The 24,435-nt window shown below is 49.7% G+C and overlaps 1 protein-coding gene across 1 annotated transcript; it reads right to left on the bottom strand.

The window, feature by feature from the left end:
* Positions 1-1,887: 1,887 nt before the first annotated feature.
* LOC120894081 (mucin-19-like) lies at positions 1,888-22,551 on the bottom strand. Its single transcript, XM_040296454.1, is given in 14 exon segments — positions 1,888-12,669; positions 12,671-13,942; positions 14,960-15,084; positions 15,183-15,416; positions 16,233-17,005; positions 17,074-17,096; positions 17,618-17,802; positions 18,149-18,424; positions 18,496-18,765; positions 18,839-19,008; positions 19,090-19,284; positions 19,355-19,443; positions 20,321-20,420; positions 22,428-22,551. Coding segments are annotated over 13 exon segments (11,100 nt in total). The 5' UTR covers positions 20,349-20,420; positions 22,428-22,551; the 3' UTR covers positions 1,888-5,209.
* Positions 22,552-24,435: the final 1,884 nt, after the last annotated feature.

Raw genomic sequence — 24,435 nt, 5'->3', positions numbered from 1 at the left:
AGAGTTATTGAACCGAGAATGAAGTTGCTTTTGATCGTTTCTCAACATGTCAATATATTGTTTCTATATGACATCAATCGGATGACATAGGGCATGTACCTAATTGCATATTGATAGAGATTGATAAGCGTAGATGCTCTAAGGGAGATCTCAAGGGACCATAATAAAAACTCCACACAAAACACACCTGCAACCGTCATAGCTATGCCTCCGATCTGACTAGGTATAGGAGTAGTGTTGGGAGTTCGAAATCGAAACGATGCTGTAATCGATTCCGATACCGAAGCCGTTTCCGATTTTGGTATCGATTAAAATTAAAGAGCCGACTTCAATTCCGGAATCGAATTTGGCCCCGGAATCAGAATCAGTTCTGGCATTGAAATCAGAACTTTCAGAAGTGCAATCCATTTCCTGGAATCTCGATGAGAATGGATCGTTAACAAGTACATTTGGATCCTTTGCGGCTATCGATATAATCGTAGCTGCATACGACCCAAGCACCTATTATCATGGAGATGCCGATGTCCCAATATATAAATATAATGCAGAACAATAAGCAAACGAAGGAGAAGTATCAATGCGACGAAGACGAAATACCTTCCGGCCAGAGGCTCAATCCAGAAAGTGTATTAGTTGACGGTGACAACCTCGAGGTGGTAAAGGAGTTCTACTATCTTGGGACGGTCGTTACTTCAGAACGTCACTCCAAATGAGCAGTGAAATCCGGAGATGGATTGTGCAGTAGAATCGTACAAACTATGGACTTCACCATGTGTTAAGATTTAGACGACTTCTAGACCGCACGACACTCTAGATATGGCGCACATTGATTCGCCCGCGGGATCCTCTACGGAAACAAGTCCTGGACCATCCGAGCGGAGGATGCAAACGCTCTGGGCATGTTTGAGCGACGCATCCTCTGGACCATCGTTGGCGGTGTTGGAGCATGGAGCGTGGAGGAGAAGGTTGAACCACGAGCTTGCTGAGCTGTACGGCGAACCGAGCATCCTGACGGTGGCAAAGGCTGGTAGGATACGATGGCTGGGGCATGTCATGAGGATGCCGGACCAAGAAGGTGTTCGACAGCGATCCTCAGTTCGGAATAAGGCGCAGGGGAGCACAGCAAACTCCATGACTGGATCAGGTGAAGCGACACTTGGCGGAGATCGGGTGCCTGCATGGATGGGAGGCTGCAGCCAGGGACCGAGCATCCTGGAGAATGATTGTTGGACGGGCCATGTCACACCGACGTACTCTACCATGAGCTGACCAACAACAGAAAGAAGAGAGAGAGAGAGAGAGAGAGAGAGAGAGAGAGAGAGAGAGAGAGAGTTTTCTCGAACCGACCTATTTATTGGTATCGTCCGATTGGATATCAATACAATTCAACCAAAAAAATTCTGGGAATCGGCCAAAAAATCGTGGGAACGCACCAAAAAAAAAATGGGAACCAATTAAAAATTGATGGGAACCGACCAATAATTCGTGGGGGAAACCATGTAATAATTTTTGAAGAAAATTCTTCCAAATGTTAAAAAATAATATAGACAGTCGATAACAAATTGTACATCTCAGGACTGGCGTGTCAAAAAAGATAAAACCGACTTTGGTTAAAAAAAAAAAAACGACTTACGGCTCATGTTTTTCATCGACTATGTTTCGTCCGAAAATTCTTTACGATTCGTAATCTATAGGTTCGTTTGTTCACCTTAAAAGTATAAGTCCTGGATTCATAGGAACAATAAAGAAAAAAGAATGAAAACTAATGACATATCTGGTCCGGATCAATACAGCTCGATGCACCTGATTTCTTTCGTACGATGATCGTTCTCTTCGCGTATTCGTTCACTTCGTGTTGTTTGTTTAAATTCACTATATTTTCTCTTATTTTCGCGGTGTGTGTTGTTTGTTTTCTTTTTTTTTAATGTGTTTTGTATGTAGGTATGTATGTCTTACTTGTCTGCGATGTTCGCTTACTTCTTACCTCTGTTTGCACTACTGTTTCACACTTTACAATCGATTTTGCATTAAAATATGGGATTACAACATAAGAGTGACTAAAGCGATGAAGAAAAAAACGGACGTTTAACGTAGATATATGTATCTTGATTACATCTTGCGTTTGCTGCTTTTTTGTTTTGATCTGCCGTGTTTTCCTTGTTTACATCTCTCACTGCATATTTCCTATGTTTATGCTGAATATGTATATTGTTTTTGTCGAATTTCGTTTTTAACTACCCCTTCAAATCCCGAAAACATTACAACAACAAAAAATCTTTCAGCTTTCTTAACCAAACAAGGCTTTTTGTGGTGGATGCTGTTGGTTTGTTTGCTCTACAACGTTTGCTACTCAAAGCAACTCAAACGCGCTACTATCATCAGTTAACATATGCGTTAGTGAATTAACTTTTGCTAGAATTATTTTCTTTTCCTGTAAGGGGTAATTTAGCTCCTGTTGTTAATTATCCTTAACACAGCAATTATGAAATGCGCACACGACGACAGGCACACACAGCTGACGACTAACCCTACAAACACACACACACACGCACGGGTTTTCACTACACTAGATGTACGGTTTCGAAAACAGTTCTTTATGCCGTTGTTGCGTACAATTGTTGTGTTGTCTTGTATCGTGTAATAACTTATACTACCCACTTAATACGATTCTTTTTGTGTACACACTCGCCCACATCCCCAACTGGTGTGAAACGCTGTGGAGGTGTAGGAGAGTCTATACTTAAAACGTGTATTAACTAATATATATTCCGATGGCTATAGCAATGTTCTTCCCTAAAATCGCATTTTGTCAACCGATTTTTTTGCAATTCGGCTTGATCCACATTACGCTAATTCGACAGACTGCGCGCATGCCTGTTTTTTGTTCTTTTGTTCTAATAATTAACAAGTTGTTTAGCTTAACCTACGCACACCAGTACGCACAACATCTATACAAGGAACGGAAGAGTTTATAGTGTGTGTAAGGTTTCCTTTCCAGCAAAGAAAACGCTACAGTTGGTCGTGGGAGAAGGTTCGCCGCCTACAGATCGTATTACCAAGAGCGATCGGATCGCACTCTTTATCCGACTAAATGTATTTACAAAAAGGCTTACTAAGGTGAAAAAGAAACCTAAACGATCGCAATATTCATTGCGATCGTCATCGTCTAATGTTTGTTTTGCTGTAACTACTGATGTGCTTTTTAAAAAAACGACTTTTTACATTTTCTCCAATGCCCTCGGTCTAATTGGATGAAAGAGAAAGAGAGCTAGAAACAAAGAACATAAGATGAAGAAAAGGAAAAGCGAACATGATCAATTTGTCTGTTTTTGTTCCGTCCGCTCAGTTTCTACTTTTGTTCACACACACAAAAAGTAAAGAAATGAAAATTGTATAACCACAGTAAAAGAATACACAATTTTTGTTCTTTCACGCATGTGATTGATAAACGTGCTGAGGGGAGAGGACCCGTACAGAAAGATCACAACAAGGACCAGAATCCAGATACAGATCGTGTAGCAATGATATAAATTTTCGAATATAAATAGATCCTACAGTCAAATTTTGATTATTATTCAACACCTAACAAATTTGTTGCCTTTTATATCTGTTTTTTATCTCTTTCTCTTTCTTTCTCACTAATCTCGTTACGCTTTGCTCGGGGGTTTGATTATTGTGTTATTTTAAATTCTCCATTAGCTTAGATCGATAAACTTCTAGTTTCCTATGTTCTGTTTGCATGCACACAAACGATGATGAACCGTTTCCACACATTTTTTTTTTTTGGTGGAAGTTACGCTGACGAATAAGGCGTACAGTACAGGGGCTGGGGGGTGGCGAGTGGCTGCTCATTTACTGTATTAAACGAAATTGTTACCATTTTGTTTTCATCTGCTTGTGTTATAATAGAATATTCTTCAATATTTACTTATTCGAACTATCGACTGGTATTATTTCTGAGTGTTACGGTTACTGATGAAATATGTTTTACCATTAATGGATACTTCAGTTTAAAAAGTGAAGGAAACTCAACGAGGGAATGTGGTAATGTATCTTCTTGGTAGTAAGGGAACTAGTTAATTCATATTTATGTAGCAGAACTTAAGCAGAATCGCGGCTAAGTAGCTTCGACAAATTGAGGCTAAAGTTAAGTGCTGTCTGATATTTTCACCCTTGAAACCTTCACACTCAACCAATTCTGAGAATATTCAATTGTGTGTGTACATATAAGACCATACAACGAAAAAAAAACCAAAATTATACTCCACAAACTGTACATAACTGAGTACATAATTTACGTTATTAAAAACAACCTAATTCATACAAAACCCAGCCGTTTGCAGTTTTTAACATTCTGAGACACCACACACCAAAATTGGATAATAGCCGCTTTTCTTTAGCAGCGACAAACATTTATCACGAAATCACTGCATCATCGTCCAAGACGAGGCATAAACATGACGTTTGCACAATGTGAACGAATCTACAAATATACACAGGTTTTGTAGTTTTATGCGACAATTCAACCTTATTCCAACACAGTTCTGGCCGGAAAGACAATACAAAAAAAACACGTAAAGCAAAATACTTCAACTTATTGACGGTTGTTTTCCCTGTTCCTTACTGGGACGAATAAACATATTGTATAAGCAACGTACAATATCTTGCAACATTTGCATAACAATGATACAAAACTAGGGACAACAAAAAATAAAAATGGTCTGGACTGACTACAAAACGAAAAAAAAAAGAAAATAAGAGAGAGAGGTCAAAAACATAACATACTAAATTGAAGTAAATGTTTGCAAATTAAACCTTTCAGAGACAATTAGCGGTGGACCCTTGCACGATGTGATCAGTGTAACTTTTTGCTTAGTTTTTAATGGATTATTCAAGAAACAACACTACCTTATTATTCCACTCTATCCAAAAGGTTAGAAGAAGTGAAATAATCTGCCAAAATCCCCCAAAATAGAAAACATCAATACAAATGCGCAAAGCATTTTAGGTTGCACAAACTCATTCTACCCTTCGTACATCGTTCTTAGAACGGATGATAATGTCAACTGAAGTAAACCTTTTACTTTGCATGCAGGACGAGAAGGGGGACATCGTTTTTTTTTGCTTGTTTTCATTCGCTCCCATTCATCTCTGTCCCAACTGGTGCCGTTTTTCCCAAAAGTTCACCCGCAACCGGTGGTTGCGGATGTTATAGGAAGGGCGAGCGGTTCATGCTGTTCATCGCGTCGTACGGCTTGTGCATACCGATCGCGGGATGATGGTAACCGGGCTGTCCGTACGCACCGGGCGGAGCGGCACCCGGCGCGCCCAGAAGCCCCTGGTTGATCATCATCTGTGCCCGAAGCTCCTCCTGTCGCAGGTACTGTTGGTGTAGTGGATCAAACTGGTTCATGAACTGGTACGGGCGTGTGCCGTGATGCGAAGCCAGGAACTGATGGTACGGCGAGGCAGCGGTCGGTGGCGGTGGGCCGTGCACGGAGGCAACGGCAGCGGCCGCTGCGGCCGCCGCTACCGACCCGGGCGGGGTAGCCTGGGAGCCGATCGGGTTGCCTAGCTTGTCGGCCTCGGTACCGGTGCCACCCGAGCCCGTCGCCGATGTGCCCCGATGGCTGGGCGGGAGGTAGTACGGATTTTGGGAGTTGCGGTACGACTCCTCCAGGTACGTGCTGGCAGACGTGTCACCGTAAAGGCCACCCGGTGGCAGACCGAGCCCAGCCGGCCCGGGGCCAAAGTTGAACGCGCTGCCGGGAACGATGTTGGCCGTTTTCAGCGAGATGGCGGACGTTTCCGCGCTGCTCGCCGGATTCCCAACCGCACCGGGCGCAGCGGAAGCCGAAGCCATGCCGGGTGGACCACCGCCAGCACCACCCGCACCACCGCTGCTGGAGGAGGTAGAGTTGGATGGTTTAAGCCCAGGGTAGGCGGGGAATCCTTGATGGGGGCCGAGCGCCTGCTGCTGATGGGCGGCATGCATTGCGTGCTGATGCAGCGTTTGCTGCTGCTGTTGGGCTGCTGCCGCTGCAGCTGCCGCCGCCGCCGCTGCCGCCGCTGCCTGTTCCTGCGCTAACTGGTCCTTCTTTTTCCGCGAGCGTTTGGGTTTGGCCGGTGGCGGCGCAGGTTCACTGCTGACCGACGCATTACCGGCACCGCCGCCCGACGCCGACGGTACGTTGGCATTGTGGGACATCTTTTGTGGCTGGATGTTGGCTGCATTCATCATGTCGGTCCGCTGCTGATGCTGCTGCGGATGGTGATAGTTGGGCGATGGCACGTAGGAGCCAACGTTCGGCTGCTCCCGGTTGGCGTTGTACGCTGCCATCGTGGTCGCCGCCATGGTGTTGTTGAACATCTGCTGCAGGGCCGACGTGGTGGCAGCGGAGGAGGACGCGACCGGCGGCTGGGACAGATTTTTGCCAAACATGTGCGCGGTCGACGGCATACCTTTGTCGTAGAAGCCGCCAGCCGTGGTCGCGGATGGCGCACCGGGACCACCGAGCAGTCGGTCCGGATCCGGGTTGTAGAGGGAGGACAGGGAGGTGAGATTGCGTATTGCCGGGTCCATCAGCGATGCCGACGCGGACGAGGCTGGAGGGGCCGGTACACCGTATGATTTGTAGCCGCCACCCGCGCTGCTGAGGTCCGCCGACGCGTTGCCGCTGCCGCTTGGTTGCGATGATGGCCCAGAGGAAGCGGATGTTGCACCGTGCTGTTGCTGCTGCTGCTGCTGCTGTTGTTGTAAATGTTGCGGACTGCGCTGATCGTAGCGGGGCAGATGCAGCTGGTCCGCTGGGTGTTGATTGGCCGGTTTCCCGCCCGCCGGCTGCATGGTGTAGCCGGTTGGTACGGTGGACACGCTAGACGCCGCCGAACCTGCTCCACCACCGCTCATATCGTGCGCCTTGTTCATGTTGGCCGCCTGTGACAACGAGCGGTGATGATCGTAGCCGCCGGTGCTGTTGTCCCCAACGTTGCCAGCGGGTGCCGGCTGATGGATGCTCGGAGCACCGAACCCGCGCGGGAAATTCATCGTCGCCGCACGATTAAACATGTCGAACGCCTTCGATTTGCTGATGGAAATATCCATCGGGTTTCCGTAGCTCATGCCCATATGATGATCGAAAGATTGGTGTTGCTGTTGTTGTTGTTGCTGCTGCTGCTGCAAATGTTTGTTGTCCTTCGTACCGTCTGCTTTCTCCTTGCCCAAACCGCCCGAAGATTCCATATTCATTGGAACGTCCTGCGCCGGTTTGCTGCTATTGGTATCAGGTTCGCTATAGCCTAGGTTGATCATTTCAGGTACTTTCGAAGTGTTGGTGATTGAGGCCGTGCTAGGGCTGTTCTTGTTGCTGATGCCGCTTAAACTCGGATGCTGTTGATGATGCGGCGCCGAATGCTGCTGTTGGTGTTGCTGATGATGAAGATGCTGCTGCTGTTGCTGCTGGGAATGATGTTGCGGCGCATGATGGTGATCAATGTTAGATGATGTCGCGGTCGTTCCCGATCCGCCCACCGTTGCTGCTGCTGCTGCTGAAGCTGATGACGATGTGTTGGATGCCGACGCCGAATTGAGATCGTACGGCCGCCCGTACGTGGAAGTGTAGGGGTTGTTGTTGGATCCCATCAGCAGATTGCCAAGATGGCTCTGTTGCTGCTGCTGTGTCGTCGCTAGATGGTGCCCGTGGGGCGTTTGCTGATGATTTGGTTGGTGTTGCTGTTGATGACTTTGCTGGTGTTGCTGCTGTTGTTGGTGGTGTTGCAGTAGATGCTGTTGCTGCTGTTGCTGTTGCTGCTGCTGCTGGTGCTGCTGATGCTGCTGGTGTTGGTGCTGTTGGTGCTGCGTGTGGGCGGGCGATGGATGCGTGTGCACGTTGCTAAGATGACCCTGCTGAGATGGTGGCATATGAGCCGGTGCTGGGGGCAACGAGGACGACATGCTGCCCGCCCCACCGGCCGTTTCGCCCGGATGGTTCAGGTACGGGTTGTACTGATTGTGGTGCGCCGTCCAGGGCGACTGGTGCGAGTTCAGCTGCATCGGTGTGGACGCGATCGTCGTTCCCGGCGTGCTGGAGGGGGCAGAACTGTTGTTGCCCGTGCCCGTACTGCCACCCGATCCGGTCAGGTTTTGTGCCTGATGCACACCGATCGTCGCGGCCGTCGTCGCTTGTGAATGGGCGGGAGATTCGGGTGGAAGTATCACGCCAGCGGCAGCGGCGGCCTGCTGCGGAGTGATGATCGGGGGAGCGAGCTTAATCGCATTGTTGGCGTTGCTGTTGCTGGTGTTGCCGGCAGCGGACGGAGCAGCCGGCTGCTGGGGTTTCGGGGACATCGGCTGGAACGGCGACAGCTGGCCACCTTGGGAGGAGTAGGGCGAGTTGGGATCCTGCTGTGAGTAGGGCGAGCTTTGGTTTGACTGTGAGAACGGTGAGTTGGGGCTTTGGTGCAGCGGCGTATTTGGTTTCGACTGCAGCTTAGGTTGACCACCACTGGCAGCAGCGCCGCCCACCGCTGTACCGGTCGATGGCGACGTCGAGGCCGTCGACGGGGCCTGATTGGTGTGGTAGGGCGACTGCCCCTGGCCCGGGTTGTACGGCGAGTGGCCACTGACGCTCGAGGGCGTGCTCTGTCCAGTAGCCGGACTGTGCGGTACCGCCGGCGCATTATACGGCGACAGCGGACCCACCGACGAGGCGGGCGACGCAATCGACGACGGTTGATGCCCGTACGGGGAGGAGGAGGACGCTTGCGTCTGCTGCTGCTGCTGCTGCTGGTAGCAGGAGGGCGAGTTCGGCTGCTGCTGGTACGGCGATGACGCCGGGTTGTGATATGGAGAGTTGGGATTTGTACTGGGGCTCATCGACGAGTTGTAGTCCGACTCCTGCGAGGCTGGCTGTTTGTACTGGTCGTAAAAATCGACCGGTGATTTAAGCTCTTTGCCGTAGCCTTTGAAACTGTCGGCCACACTGCCTGCCGTAGCTGCTGCCGCTGCTGCACTGGGCTGGTTAACGTTTGTACCGGTGGACCCGATACCGGCAGGTGTAGTCCCATACGCAGAATAGCTGCCGTACACCGAGGAACCTCCGCCGGGGGCAATATTGTTCCCGGCGGTAGTGGTAGTACCACCGGTACCGGTCGCGTTCGCAGCGTTGGACGTGTACAGATGCTGCGAGTACTGCGGATACGGCGAGGGTAGATCCCGCGGACTGCAACTCTTTTCCGGGCTGCTCTTCTGCGTGGTGTCCTGATAGAACCCGACCTTGATCGCACCGTTTAGTGGATGGTACGGGCTCTTCTGCGTATCGTCCAGCTTGGGCGACGTCATGATCGGTGACGCCCCGATCGGGCTCGGGTACGGGGCGGGATACGCTCCGAGCCGTTCGTCGATACCGATGCGAGGACTGTCTGGATCTTGGCTGTACGAGGACCGCTCGCTAACCGTGCTCCCGGTGCTGGCCTTTCGCTGCCGCGGTACGGTTGGCAGCGTGGGGTAGCTGGGACTTTCCAGACTGCCGGGAATGGTCGGCAGGCTGCCAATGCCGCTGGACGATTCGTTCGACGAAGGGTGGGTGGAGGTGTTCTCGTTCGGCTTGCTCTTATCGCTGGCCGGCGACGCTTTGCCGGGCTCATCGGTATCGTCCGATTTCTTCGGCTTTTTCGGCGCACCGAACGCCTTGATCCATGCGTTCAGGTTGGGCGTGGCGGACGGTTTATCCTTGCCTTTGAGCGCGTCCTTTCCAGCCGCTTCCTCCGCTTTGCCCGGCTTTCCATCGTCCAGCGAGAACAACTTGTCCGCTGCCGACGAAACGGTGCTGCTTTTGGGCTCTCCGGCCACCGCCAGATCGCTGGCCGGTTCCGGTTTCTCACCCGCGGCCGTGGTGTTGCTAGGTTCATCCTTTTTCGAGAGCGATCCTCCCTCCCGACTACCGGCGGGAGAGCTTCCACCGGTGATCGCCAGCGCTGCAGTTTTCAACGCACTTATTAAGGGCTTTACAGCACCGATCGCTGCGGTACCGATCAGCAGTTCGTCCTCCTCAGCGTCCTCGTCCTTCTTCAGCAACGAGGAGCTACGCTTCGGATCGTCCTCGTCGTCGGCAAAGTTGTGCTGCTGCACGATACCGAACCCTTCCGTATTAAGCACGGTACCGAGGCTTAGCTTCGGCTTCGACTCGTCCGTCTTCACGATCAGCGAGTTCTTTACCTCCTTCACCTTGTTCAGGGCACCGCTGCCGGCCGCACCGCTGCCTCCCGCGCCAGCACCGCCACCCGCGCCGAGCGGGAACAATTCGTCCGGCTTATTGAGATTCTGGATCGTTCCGATGAGGTTGCCCTTGGCCTTGCCCGGCTGCAACCGGTCGATCGTGGTGCGGTGATGGTGCAAATCGCGCTTTCGCCCACCCGCACCCAGCTGGCAGAGCTTTTCCTTCAGCGACTTTCGCTTCGGTTCTTTGGGTTCCTTTTTCTGCGAGTGCGGCGGTATGATCGGCGGAGGGCCCAACAGTGTGTGACTCGTCGGTCCGGCGGCTTTGCTGCCCGTTGCCGCAGCGGTGCTGTTGGTAGAATCTTTTAGTGCACCGGCCGAATCGGAACCCGCCGGTTCACCTTTGGAAGCGTCTTTCGCGTGTGAGGCGGATGGCGTCGTGCTGCCGCTCGCTTGTTTGCCGGCGCCCGCTGCAGTGCCGCTGGGCTCCTTTGAGCTGGCTGCCGACCTGGGGGAGAATGCTTTCGGCGGTGCTGCGATGGTCGCAAGACCGGGACTTGCTCCACGTAGCGGGCTGGCGGCCGCTTCGTTTGCCGCCGGCAGCTGCGACAGGGGAATCGGTTTGCGGAAGTCGGCCGGTTCGATCTTTACCGGCACCGTGTCGAAATCGTCCATGATGTAGCGCGACGGCGAGTTGCTGGCCGAGCTGTACTCGGGAAACCGGGGCGTGTTTTCCAGCCATTTGTTAATGTCCTTCAGTGTCTGTTCGGTTTCCAGCTCTAGCTCCTCCATGTTTGCACCAGCCGCACTACCACCACCACCGCCCGCTGCCGTAGCGGGCGTTTTGGACGTTTTTCCCGTTGGTGGCGGTATGGTTTTTGAATTCGCTTTAGGATGTCTCTGAGCGGTTGAACCCGTCGGTCCGGCCGCAGTTGCTGTTGCCGACGTTGACTTTTTGCCCGCCTTGGAAGAGCCACCGCTGGCAGCATGGGCTGACTTCGCGTGGTTCTTGTCCAACTTTGTGTCGGGGCCATCGTCAACGAAGTCGTACTCGTTGCTTCGGTCCACCTTCTTCGTGCTGTCAGCGGAAGCAGCACCTGGGCGTGGGTGTTTTTTGTCGCCCGGTTTCGCGTTGGAAGACTCGCCACCATTAGCCGTCGATTTATCGCGATTTTTCTTCCCCTTCGAGCCACCACCACTGGTGGTGCCTTTGCTGGATGATTTACTTTCACTGGAAGGCTTGCTGCCGTCTTCTGGGTCGCACACGTGCTGGTGCTTTTTCTGCTGCTGTTTGGCACCAGCGCTTGATGGTGAGGCACTTGCATTGACACTGCTGTCTTCTTCCACCGCATGCTTCTGGCCACGGTTGCTACCTCCTCCTCCCTTGGTCGACGATTTGCCCTTCTTTCCCGAGCTACCTGCTTCCTTTCCCTTCGCTTTCGCCTGCTTGGCCTTTGCTTTGCTTTCGGTCGCTGCTGCAGCCGCCGCGGCCGCCCTATTCCGGCGTTCTTTGATGAGATCAAACTTATCCTTGATATCGGGAGTGATCGATCGGGTCGGTGGAAGCGTGGAATCGTGCGCTTGCTTCGGAAGGTCGTCTTCCTCCTCGCCACTGTCGCGTGCCGAGCGACCGTCAGAGCAGTACGAACGGGCCGGGCTGGGCGAACGTGACATTGATCGCGTTGCAGCGGCAAGGCGTGAGTCCCTGGACTGCTTTTGCATCGGCTTTGAGGCACTTTTTGACGCATCTCCGAGGTATTCAACTCTTCCCTCTCCTCCATCCGCGCCTTCTTCATCCTCACCACCGCTCGACGTTGCTTCGCGATCGTCCCCGTGCGCACGATCGTCGCTGGAGGATTTGGACTTTTTCTTGCCCTTGCCCTTATCGCGCTTGTGCGATTTTTTGTCCATCTTTTTATCCTTCCCCTTCTGCTTGCTCTTGCTTCCGCCGCTCTTTTTAGCGCGATGATGTTCGCCCCCAGCACCGCCAGCTTTCCCCACATTCTTCTTGCTGGTTTTGTTCTTTTTGTTTTTTGATTTGTCGGACGACTTTTTCGCCGCCGGCTCCCGCTCGCCACCACCACCGTCCTCCTCCTCTTCGATGCTGGTGTCGTGAGGCTTCACGCGCATATTGTCAATGTCCTCAAAGTCGCTCATATCGCTTTCTTCATCGTTTCGCTCCCCGTTAGTATCCATCGGGCCCGGTTCGTGGCGTGCATTGTGGTCCGCTTCTTCCTCATACTCGGACCCTTCGTCGATAAGCTCCACGGGGGAGCTTTTCTGTTTGCCACCCGCTTTCTTTTGCCGGCCTTTGCCACCACCCTTGCTGGTAGACGCAAGGGCGCCGGATTTTTTCGTCTTTTTGTCCAGCTTCGCAACCGAAATACCCGCTCCGGCCTTGACCGCGCTGCTCCCCTTCTTATGCTGTTTCCCATCGGCTTCCGACCCACTCTTATCCTTCCCTTTTTTTGGACCCCGTTTTTTCCACCACACCCCCACCGGCATCGGCCGACGCGTTTTCTTTTTTCTTGGGGCTCAACGACCCATGCGGGGACTGTTTGGAGAAGGGCGACGAATTCTCCTGTGATGGGCTGGGCGTTCGCGACATTGAACGCTGCCGTACCGGCGAAAACGATTCACGCTTTGCATCCTTCCCCTTGCCACCCTTGGGCGGTTTGTTCACCTTCTTTTCCTCTTTCTTCACTTTAGAACTGTTTTTCTTTTTCTCTTTCTCCTGCAGCGCTTTCACCGCCGCCTTCTTTTTGCTCTCGTACACTGGAAAATCTTCCTCCTCCTGCTCCTCCTTCAGATCATCCATTTTACCACCCGCCAACCGCATACCACTACCATCTCCTGCCTGTAACGGTGTCGTTGCAGGTTCGTCCTCTTCTACATCACCATGATGATCCTTTTTGTACCGTTTCCGTTCGGGTTCGCACCAATCGGGCTCTTCTTCACTTTTGACATTCACCCTATCTTCGTCCCGCTGCAGCCCATCCTCCCCATCACTATGATCACTTGCTTCGGTTTTTAGTTTCTTGCTTTTCACTTTATCACCTTTCTCCTTCTCCTTGCGCTTACGCTTTACAGTTTTGTTGTTCACTCGCGATGCACTTTTACCCTTTTCCGGCGGTTCCGGGTCTGGTTCCGGTTCCGAGTCCACCTCCGGCTGCTGTTTGTTTGCTTTGTTCTTTTTCGAACCGGCTCCACCAGCCGCCGGCGCGGACGGTTCCTTCTTTTCGCTAGTCACATTTTTGCCACCTTTCTTGTCGCCCCCGGCACTCGTACCACTTTTCACCGACTTTGCTTTCGATTCTTTGCACGGTTTGTCCTTCCCTTGGAGGGACGGCGAATCACCACTACCATCACTGTTATCTTTGGAGTTTGCATTGGAGCTGCTGCTGCTTGACTTTGCACTTATGTTATTATTGCCATTGCCACTAGAGCCGCCGCCTTTCTTCGACCTGTCTTTGCTGCCGGCCTCCCCCTTGCCGGTGTCCTTCGGCGTGCCTTTGCTGTGCGGCTGTCCACGGCCGTTCATTGCATCGGAGGAGGTTGATTTGTTGCTGTCCTTTGAGGACGGTTTTTCCTTGAACGCAGCATTCGCGCGACTCACATCCGGATACTCGTGGCTCATCAGTTCCTCGTCCGATGAGTTCTCGTCGAAGTATTTCTTCCTGGCACGTTCAAACGCAATCTGAAGGTTGTTGACCATTTCCGTGTATTCTGTTGAAATGGGCAAAAGAACAGGTATACAATTAGATAAAATGATACTGGGGACCATCTTCACATACGCATACATTATATAGTCGAATATACAGTGCTGCAAAATGTCATGAGCATCACGAGCTTTTCACCAGCGAGGTAGCTTTTCATATCCGAGGTAGCTTGATGCTCATTGCTGATACTCAATGAAAGTGCGTCATGACATGCTGAACACGACATGCGAGTGCTTGAGTCCAACGTGATACTCTGACTGACAAGCTTAGCTTAATGCCGGCGATGATTATGCTTGTCATGATTTTTTTCTGGCTGTGAACAGTGTTGCCAAATGCCACTGTTACAGTCATCAAAACTCATGGCTGAAACAAAACTCAAATCAGCTCACGTACACAACTGATATGATCAGAGATGAGACTCTAACAGTTGGTGGATCAATCACATGCTTGGTGACATTTTGCTGAGCACCCAACTCACTTGGTCATGATATTTTCGATCGGTGATAATCACGACATTCTTGGAAAATATATGTCTTGTGGTCCCAAGCAACAAAATGAGCATGCTTTCGCGCTCTGTCTGCTTTGATCGTCTGTCGGGTCTAACAGAGCGAGAAAAAAGTCTCATTATGTGCGCATTAACTGCTTGAGTCTCACCTCTGATCATCACAGTAGACCTCGCGACGCTGACATGATTTTGTTTCGGCAGGAATTTGTCATGACTAAGTCAGTGACATTTTGCAATGCTGATCACAGTAAAAAAGTCATAGTGACTGACTAAGCGATGGTCGCAAAAAGTCATGAAGCATGTATTGGTCACACCAATCGTTTTGAGTATTACCTCTGATTATCACAATTGAGTGCGTGACGCTGACATGGATTTTGTTTCAGTTCGATTTTTTTTGTGACATTGACATCGACATTTTTTTTATGAGATTGACATTGACATTTTGCAGCACTGTAATTAACATTGACTTTCCACATTTAGAATCATTAAAAAAAAACACAAAAAATCGTCACTACTTACCATTTGCTTGACCATTATATAGCCGGCAGTTGTTGACGATCAACTTAAAATCGTTTTGAAAGTCACTGAAAATCATATACTCCCCGTTGTCTAGCTTTTCCTCCATCTTTTGCAGATCCATAGGCCTACAAACGGAAGAATAGAGAGAGAGAGGGAGATGTAGAGACAAAGACGGTTTAATAATTGTATTTTAAAGTTTTCAGCAAATAACCTTCGTTTTTACCTTCGTATGATCGAGTAGTACTTCGGCGCAATGTCCTCATCGACCGGATCCATAAACGGCCAGGCATCGTCGTGGTTCTTGATGCTTTCCAGCACCTTGTGCATACCGATCTGCAGGACCTCGTCGGTTTCGGTAAAGCTAAGAGACGACGATACGAAAATTGAGGAGGCGGAACAGTTCGCTTTGGTGAAACTACTGTTGGTGTAGCTAGCAGCAGCAGCAGAGGTGACATTACTGTACCGTGCGTTTACAACATTTACCGACCAGAACCATACACCCACACGCGCGTGCGATACACCAGTGCCAGATGCAGCCGTGTTACAGGTTATAGGGGATATATTTACAGGATTGCCACGGTAAATAAGTGGCGGTGTGGTTTTTTCCAACATTCATACCGATGATGATCCCACATTAACCGGCCAGAATCGTGCAGGAAGGATGTGTGTGTAGGTGTGTGGGTGTGTGTGATAATAGCATGGTCACATACATGATTCGGTAGTAGGAAATCCGAGAGGATGCCGGGAATATAGTTAATGCACACACACGCACAGCAAGTTATCGACAGAGCGGGCCACGGGTGCGCATTGAGTTGCGTGTGGAGTAAGATTAAGTACAAGTGCAGGATATGTTGATGATATTACAGGTAAGGTGGTGTGTATAATGGCATGGTTAGGGGAGGAAAGAGAAAAGGAAAACAATCAAACAACTGTTACATTACGTCTGTATGCATTTTCTTATGATTATATTCATTGCTAAAATGCACATTTTTTGCAAATAACTAAAGGTTTACAGTAGACCAATCATACAATTACAGTAAGTCCAATACCTCAAACCTTCTTGAAAAAGAACAACGCAAAAAGGACCAGTTGGACACGGCCAGTAAGATAGATCAATTGTTTGGAAATAATTAAAACGCAAATCCTAGCGATAAACTAAGTTAACAACTAACGGGGTTAATTTCTATCGTGCAAGAACTAAACCATACAGCTCCATACAGCTAGAGCACCTCCACCAAGGACGGACAGGCTCTTTCAATGCTAGTATACTTACACATTCGTTGACTTGCCCTTCTTTTTACGGCCCTGATTTGTGGCCGACGCGGCAGCGTCACTTCCTTTGCCGCCGCTGTTACCGCCATTGGGTGTGGCGCCCTTAGCAGCCGGCCCTTCGCTGAATGGCAATATCACGGGCCCGGTGACGGACGACAGAGAGTTGTTTGTTTGACGGCCAGGCAGTTTCGTCGCTGTCGGAGCCATGATTTGATTGAAGCGCAACAATTTCTCTACCTCCGCGCTTACTGGCCGAACGGAATGCCGTTCCGCTTTTTGTTCCGCTTTCGTTTGCTGCCGCTGCTGACACAGTGGCTTGATGACAGCCGGTTCCGACTGTTCCACCAGCTGGTGGTGGTGGTGTTGTTTGCTGTTCGTGTCGGTATTGCCACTGTTGATGTTATTTTCGGCCTCGGTGTCGCTGAAGCTGTGCACACTTTCGCTGTCCTCGCGCCGGCTTACAATGTAGTACGAATCGTTGTAGATCGCAGCGTCCGCCGTCCCGTGGAGACCACCGTCGCTTTCAACCGATCTACTTCGGCTGCTGCTGGCGTAGCTTCTTTCGCTCCGGGCGTACGATTCGACCGAGCTGGAGCGAGCTAGCGACGCTGGCGATACGCTTCCCGTTGCGCTACGGCGTGCTGCGGCGCTGTACAGTCTGGCCCTCCCGAGCCGAGGACCTACTGACGGAGAAGTGGAACCGCTCAAATTAGTGGCGCTGTCATAAAGGTACGGACTATTTGCTCTACTACGGAACGCGTTTTCTTTTCGTGGCTGAAAAATAAAATCACGCGTGAGAAGGGATGCCTCGTCTGGGGAGCTTGCGGTTGGCGAAACTATACTTGTGACGGAATTCGATCGAGATCTGTGAATTGAGAGAGCGATAGAAAGGGAAAAAGGAAGAACAAAAAACTATATTAATGGCACCGTTCCAAACTAAATCAACGGAGTGTGTGTATGTGAGTGTTAAAAGTTTCATTAGCTTTCCCTATTAACAGTGCACGTCTGGAAGTTATTTTGGCAATTGCACAGTAAGTAGCGGGTTCGGAAGGACAGGAGTATTAATCGGATCGTTTTGAACAAGGGCTGTTACAATGCTCATTATTGAAAGATGGGTTAGCACAATAGACAATCATGATGGGACATGGGAAGACATCTTACAATGAGATGACACATTGGGAAGTACTTTGTCTGTGTTAATAAGTTGGAAATAATGAAACTTTTGGACGGTTAAAACAAGAAAAAAGGGAAAAGAAAACGGAAGAAAAAAAACATGCATACATACATATTAGCAAGCAAAGGAAGCCCGCGCTAGAGGAAGCAGAACAAAACTAAAGCATCGACACATCTATTCTTCAATCACAAACATGGTTTCACGCTTCTCACGTCTGTCACGGAACGGTTCGGTTTTCTTTTTTCTCGTGCTATCGAACAACGATGTTTTTGTTGTTGGTCGAGGGGGGGATGGTCGTCGAGGATAGTAGGGTCGGATCAGACGTCGCATGTAGTGCCGATTCTGTGTTTGCTTTGCACTGTGTGTGCGAAAACGGTCTTCCCGCCAATGTCGCAAACTTTAGGTAGTTTTCGTCGTCGTCGTCGTCGTCTATCGTCCGCCAGCATCGCACACTACACACTTGCCCCCGTGGTTGGACTTTGTGCGTACAAAAACCCTGCGGTACCCTGTAGATGTGCGTGTGTGCATGCTAGAGAGAGGAGAGTTGGTGGATTTATCTGTGACAGTGCCACGTCCACGCAATAGGGGCTACCTAAAACACTTTGGCCTTGGCTATCGGAAAATTTTGGTTCGTCGGCAGTAAAGAGTTTTGCTGTGTAGTGTGTGTTTCAAGAGAGGGGGTGACCAACGGGAGATGGTTTGCCGTCTAGTTCAAGGGAGAGTGATTGGTTTTCTGTCCTTGCTAGTGAGAGTTGTTGTTCGCGAGTGAATGTTTCGCTTCTAACCGTCGCTCAGCTCGTTTCGCACGCGCTTCCGACAGCAGTTCCGCCCGTTTCGGTGGTGCCGGTGGTACACGTGTGTTTTGCTGCACTTCGGTAAGATTGCTGCTGCTTTCCCGATTGATCTCTTCCTCTTCCAGTAGCAGCTGTTGTTGCTCCTTTTGCAGCTGCTCCTGCTGGCGGAGGTTTTTTACTTCCTGCAGCTGTTTTATGCGTGTTGATCTAGGCCGCTCGAAAAGTCTACAAAATAAAGACCAAAACCTCCGTGTAAGGTTGTTTCATCTAAACTCACACCTTACGGCAGTTTTTACCTATTGCGACGTTCTCTTTCCTTGTCGCGAAATAGTTTCGGAATGTAAGGCAAAAAGTTTTCCACCAGCAGCTCGTGCAGGGTGCGCTCTTTCGCGTTGGTGGAGTTATCGAGCTTGTTCGCTAGATTGCGCCAATCTTCCTCGGTGAAGCAGATTACCTGCCAGACGGGCGATTTGGCCGCTTTCGATTTACCGCCACCACTCACGTAATCTTCCCGATACAAGCGCGTACCGAAAAAGTGCCAATAAGAAGATCCGTTGCGATCGTACCTGATTGGTCCGAGGATCGATAAGAAGCACATATTAGTAAAGAAGCGGCATACCGGCATATTGAGTAACCTACCCTATCGGTTCCAGGCGCAGACTGTCCGCGTCGTAATCGGCAAAGGTGGAGCTGACGTGTTCGGAATCGAGCCGGAAGTCGCAAAGGTACTTCAAAATTGTGATCTTCGTACGAAGCGGTAGCTTTTCGAAATCAATATCGGTGTTAAACGGATTATCAACGTTATATTCCTGTAACGAACACGGTGAGAATATATTTGAATGGAGTTTCCATTTGTTTTGTCTAGCTGGAGCTGACCCTCTTTAACCTACCTGACATTTTTGACGAAACAGACGCCTCAGGAACATCTGATAGTTGCTCGGGCTGATGTGTGAACCGATCTGTGCAAGCGCATCACAGCCCTTCAACAGTGCGACGATCAGCTCCGGCAGCAGGCGCGCGGTGTACACTTTCAGATCTACTTCACCCTCGGCATCGGCATCTGTTAGAAGGGCCTCTTCGAGATCCTGCAGGCGCAAAATAAAAATTTGAATAAATAAGTCTCCCTAAAGCACATAAAAACAAATACACACTTACCTCAATGTCAAACCTAGGCAGCTGGAAGGTGGTACTAAACAGCGAACAAAAGTGCGCAATGCAGGGCACCTCCCACCATGATTGAATATCTATAAAATTCATGAATGATAAGAATTTTGGAAGCTTCCGTTAGCGTCCGCAGAAATGTGTCTTGTTTTCGGGTGTTACTGGGGGGAGGTTTGGTTTCCGCTAGTTGCCGACGTAGGGGATGGGCATGTGGCGTGCATTTGGGAACCGGAGAGTGCTTCGGGACGACGATGCTGACGATGATGAAGGTGGTGTGATGTGTGGCCGTACGTGTGTAATGATTTTCGTGTAATAGCATAGCGGATCGAAAAAATGATAAAACATGGTGTACGTGTAAATTGAGAAAAATGTATAAAACACAGAGTAATGACAGATGACAAAACTACACAAACAGAAAGACATTACTACGGCGGTTGATGATTTTTTTTACAAAACAAAGCAAATCCAAAGAAGGGTTTTGTGTTAAGGATTTCAATATTTTTTTCTATCCATTTCAAAACCGACCAGAACGGTTGTGAGTGAGTGAGTGTGAGTGCATAAAAGATGTGATACATAAGAGGCGCGCGCGTCCACGACTTTGCGAAGTAACATAATTGCGGAAAGCATAATTATGTGCGTCTCTTCTACTTGCAGTGTGTGTGCAGCAGTTGTGGTTGTGCGGAGAGTAGCAGCCAGAGGGGGGCTTGTGCAGTAAAACCTGCTTTTGGCGCCCAATACCGCGGGCATGCCGTTTTGAATGAACGATTCAAGATGAACGGTTAGATGGAATGAGGGAAAGGTTAGCCGGAGAGCTCAACGGAGAAAATGACGTACGACGAGGAGGTGAAATGTTAAGCTATCGCCTACAGGATGTTTCGATTAGGAAGGAATGCATTAGAAAAAAAGTAAGTGAAACAACCTGCTTCTTCTCGGGCAGTTTCAACCAACAATAAAACTTACCAATTAAACCGATGAAAGTGGTAAACATGCCCTTCGACTCTGCAGCAAGGCCAGGTTTACGATCCGGTCCGGGAAGACCAATACTTGTATCTGCTGTGTCCTGCAGGATCGCGGGTGGGTTTTTCAAAAGCAGTGCCACCGAAATTATACATTTGCGTATCCGTTTGCCGAAGAAAAAAAGAGAGAGAGAGAGAGAGAGGAAGAGAGCGAGAGGAGAAAAAATGTGCTAAAATTAAATTATGAACTTTCACGGTTTCGGGTCGTCGTTTGCCGCCACGTATTGGCCAAGCAGGTGGGGGCACATTTAGCCCCGTGGGCTGTTGTTTGATGTCCGAGATATGCTTTTTTTGCGGGGTGCGTATTTGAACGATTTTTTGAAGACCTCTGCGGAACAAAACGAGGCACTGGCGTGGTTCAGTTTTAACGATAAGGATAAATACAAACGACCCAGAAAGGGCGCCAGGAACAAAGAGCAGAACGTTTGTGGTTTCAACGGACAGAGAAGAGCAAGACTTGTTTCTCCAGTCTCCCGCTACTCGAAGCTAAAACAAAAAACCGTTGCCTACTTCGACACCAGGAAGTTCGGTTTTTTCGTTCTTTGGCGTGTCTCTTTCCGGTGAAACGGTAGCCAGCAGATTTGTACGTGGCGTCGGCGTCGGCGGCAACCCGCTACTGCACGATTCTCACATGACGTTTGTTTTTCTTTTCTTCCCCCCAAACGGTCTGTGTGTGTTTTTAAACTGGACGGATGATTGGTTTTCTCCGATACGGTGCACGCCGCGCAAGGGCATACACACCGACACACACACACACATACACAACGAAGAGTAGCTCGGTGTGGTGCACGCGCTCTTCTCACTGTATATTCCAGCATAGTTTCACATCGTTTCACCGCCAGCGCCTGCTGCACACCACGGGCGTACATAATCGCGCACGGCCCAAACAACATAACACACGGTCAGCAGCATACAGCCAAACACACAAACACACGCACACGTACACACACACACACACGCACTGTATTTCGCCTATTCGCTCGTCGTTTGGGCGCCTTCTCCACATGCCTTTGCTCTTTTTCTCGCTCGGGCTCGCTCTCACTCTCGCTCGTTTCTGCTCAGGCTGCGCTGCCCGCTCCGCGTTACGTTGCGTTGGTGTACGTATGCATCCCTTTCGGTGCCGCGAGTAGCGAAAACTCCACACGGGGCGGGCAAAAAAATCAACTACGACGTTCGACCGTACTACACCGTCGTCCCAAAGCGGGAGTTGCGAGCGCTTCGGAAAGATCCGCTATTTCGCCTTTTTATTGCCCTTGCCGCACATGCTAGTGCTACGAAGCATCCGCGTACTGTGCTGTTGGGTGTCTGTCGCTCTGGTCACTTGCAAAGCATGCCCCTCTCCCCAAACCCCCCCGGAACATAACGGAACGGAAGACTTCACTCCACTGTGAAGGTATGCGCTACAGGAAGATGCATCTCGCAACATCCGGAACCGAAGCGGGAAGTTGGAGAGGATCGATAACCACGGTGGTCGTGCTTAAAGGAAGAGACCCCTTCAGCGCTTTTCCGGTGCCCCCACGGCGAGAATGGGTCGCGTATGCCGTGAAAAAATTCCTTTGCTCGTTGTGTTGGCAATCGTTTTGGCAGGATGGGATGGGATGAGGGGGGGGGGGGGTGGTGAGGGTTCGCTGGAAGTGCCTCCTATCACCCACGAAACACTACACTCACATCACAACAGAAGGCACCAAGCAACACAACGACGGAGGGGGCGAGGAGGGGAATGGTCGAGGGTGAAAAGGATGGCAAAATCACGAACGCGGGGACGCGCAGAGCGCCGTACAAAAGCGACCGTAGCTTGAAGGGAGTGAAGAGCAGAGCAAGAAAAAAACGTCACGAATCTTTAGCCAGCTTGCTTCGTGTGGCACCAGCAGCGCCGCCAGCATTTTGCACCACCAACAGTACACCAAGGGCCAGCAATATTCACCAAGGAAACACACGAATGCGAAACAATCCGGCCAGCGCGTAGATTTTGCGACCTGCGACTGCACCTGCAATCGATCGTTTCGATACGCACCCAGAACGGAACACAAATATACGCAGTGATAACGCACCTTCCGTCGCGACCAGCTTGAGTTAAAAACGCTCTCTTTTTCAGTGACGATGAAAAATGGTCGCCTCTTTGGTGTTGTGCCGGAGCGGGTCGTTCCCGAGCTTGCTCCGTGCGGACGGATCGATTGCGATCCGGGGCCGGAATTTACCGTTGGCTGTCAGGTTTGGAACGGTATTAATGTTTGCAAATTGAGCATTATGAGTTTGCTTGCTTACAAATACGCAATTGAATGAAAAAATGGTAATTGAAATTACGATATTTTACAATCATCGTTCCATATGAACATGTAAAGACGAACAAATGTTCGTTGCATTGAAACTCGTTTCGTGTCCATCCCATCCGAAGGGGCGGGAAGGCCCATCACTAGCTAGAAAACACAAATTTATAGGGCGATATTAGTTGGTGTGCGTGCCGTCTTCAGTTGTGCATTAGTGTGAGTGAGGATTTGAACCGTGCTGTCAAAACAAATTTGGCGCTAAATCGATTGTGATGAAATTCGATTAAATTAGCTTTAAAACAATAATCTTTTATTATTTGAAAGTGAAACGTGATTAAACAGGCCGATTTAAGGCGAAAAATGGATTAAAGTAGCTAACTCAAGCTTGAGAAGCAATCGGGGTGAAGGTTGCTTTTGCTGTGTGCGGCAGTACAAGTTAGAGGGGTAGGAATGGTTTGTTTTCACCCAGTGCAAGACAATTTGAAAATTGAATTGGTTTTAACGGTTTTTACTGGTTTGTTTTTTACATTAATTAGAGTGACATTTTGATCTGATTGCATGGCTTACCAATAAAAATATTGTTGGAATTTGATAAATTTTATTCCTTATTCGAATGTCACTAATAAAAACTATAGTTTGTTTATTAAGCTAAGCTACTAATTTCCCTCTAGTTTGGAAGCAAGCAGACATGGTGAATTTACATCCATTGTGGCTAGGTGCCATCCATTTCTACTTCCTGGGTTTCAAAATGGGTAGCAATTGTTCGTCGGAGGCCTTGTATTGGTTTTCTAACTTCTCTGCTTTAGCGATATGGTTTTCAACAGCTTCAACTATTTGGTTCTTGTTGCGGGCGCTAGCAGCGCCGCACGACATTGGTACTCTGGGTTGTCGTGACCGTGCGACAACTGTCAGACGTTTCGGTGTCAGCGATCGGGAGGCTGCGATCGTGCGCGAAGGCCGATCGTGCCTCTCTTCGGGGTTCAGCAGCGAGGGAACACAGACGTGCCGCGGACAGTTATTTTAGCGTGTTAGCTTTAAGCAGTTTTTGTAATATATGTTTTGTAAAGTTTAAACGTTGTGTCCGGAGTTTTAATCGGCCTCCGTCCCATATCACCCCAACACCGGACGTAACAACTGGCGACGAGAAAAGGCAACAGAAGACCCATACAGCATCGTGAAGGAAACCGCCATCGCAACAGAAGGAAGCTTCACACAGCATCGTGAAGAAAAGCGCCATCGCGCAAAACACTCACCGCCTTGCAGCAGAAACCGCTATCAGTAGCGCGGTTTATCCATCTCAAAAATGGAACCGAACGCAATGGAGTTCGAAGTGGAAGAGAATCTCAGGCGTCTCTCCCAACCAAGGCAAAATTTAACTAATCACAGTATTGGAACTGTTTTTCAGCCAAACAGTACCACGGCCGGCCCAAGCGACACAAATGCAACCATCATGCAGATGATGAAACTGATGCAGCAGCAGATGGCTCATCAGCAGGAGCTGCTAACCAGGCTTACGCAGCGCTCCACACCCGGCCTAAGCAGTGAATCACCAGTAGAAACAACGCTGGATTTCATTGCGCGACAAATCAGTGAGTACAAATATGAACCCGAAGAAAACAGAACGTTTACCGCGTGGTACGCACGTTATGAGGAGCTTTTTGAGAAAGATGCTTTACACATAGAGGATGCAGCTAAGGTTAGGGTGCTTCTGAGGAAGCTTAGTACAAGTGAACACGAGCGTTATATGAACTTTGTGCTACCGAAGCATCCCGGAGATTTTTCGTTTGCGGAA

Source organism: Anopheles arabiensis, chromosome 2, assembly GCF_016920715.1.
Source record: "Anopheles arabiensis isolate DONGOLA chromosome 2, AaraD3, whole genome shotgun sequence".
NCBI classification, from domain to species: domain Eukaryota; kingdom Metazoa; phylum Arthropoda; class Insecta; order Diptera; family Culicidae; genus Anopheles; species Anopheles arabiensis.
Note: the sequence above shows the minus strand (reverse complement) of the source record. Positions and strands in the feature narration are given on the sequence as shown.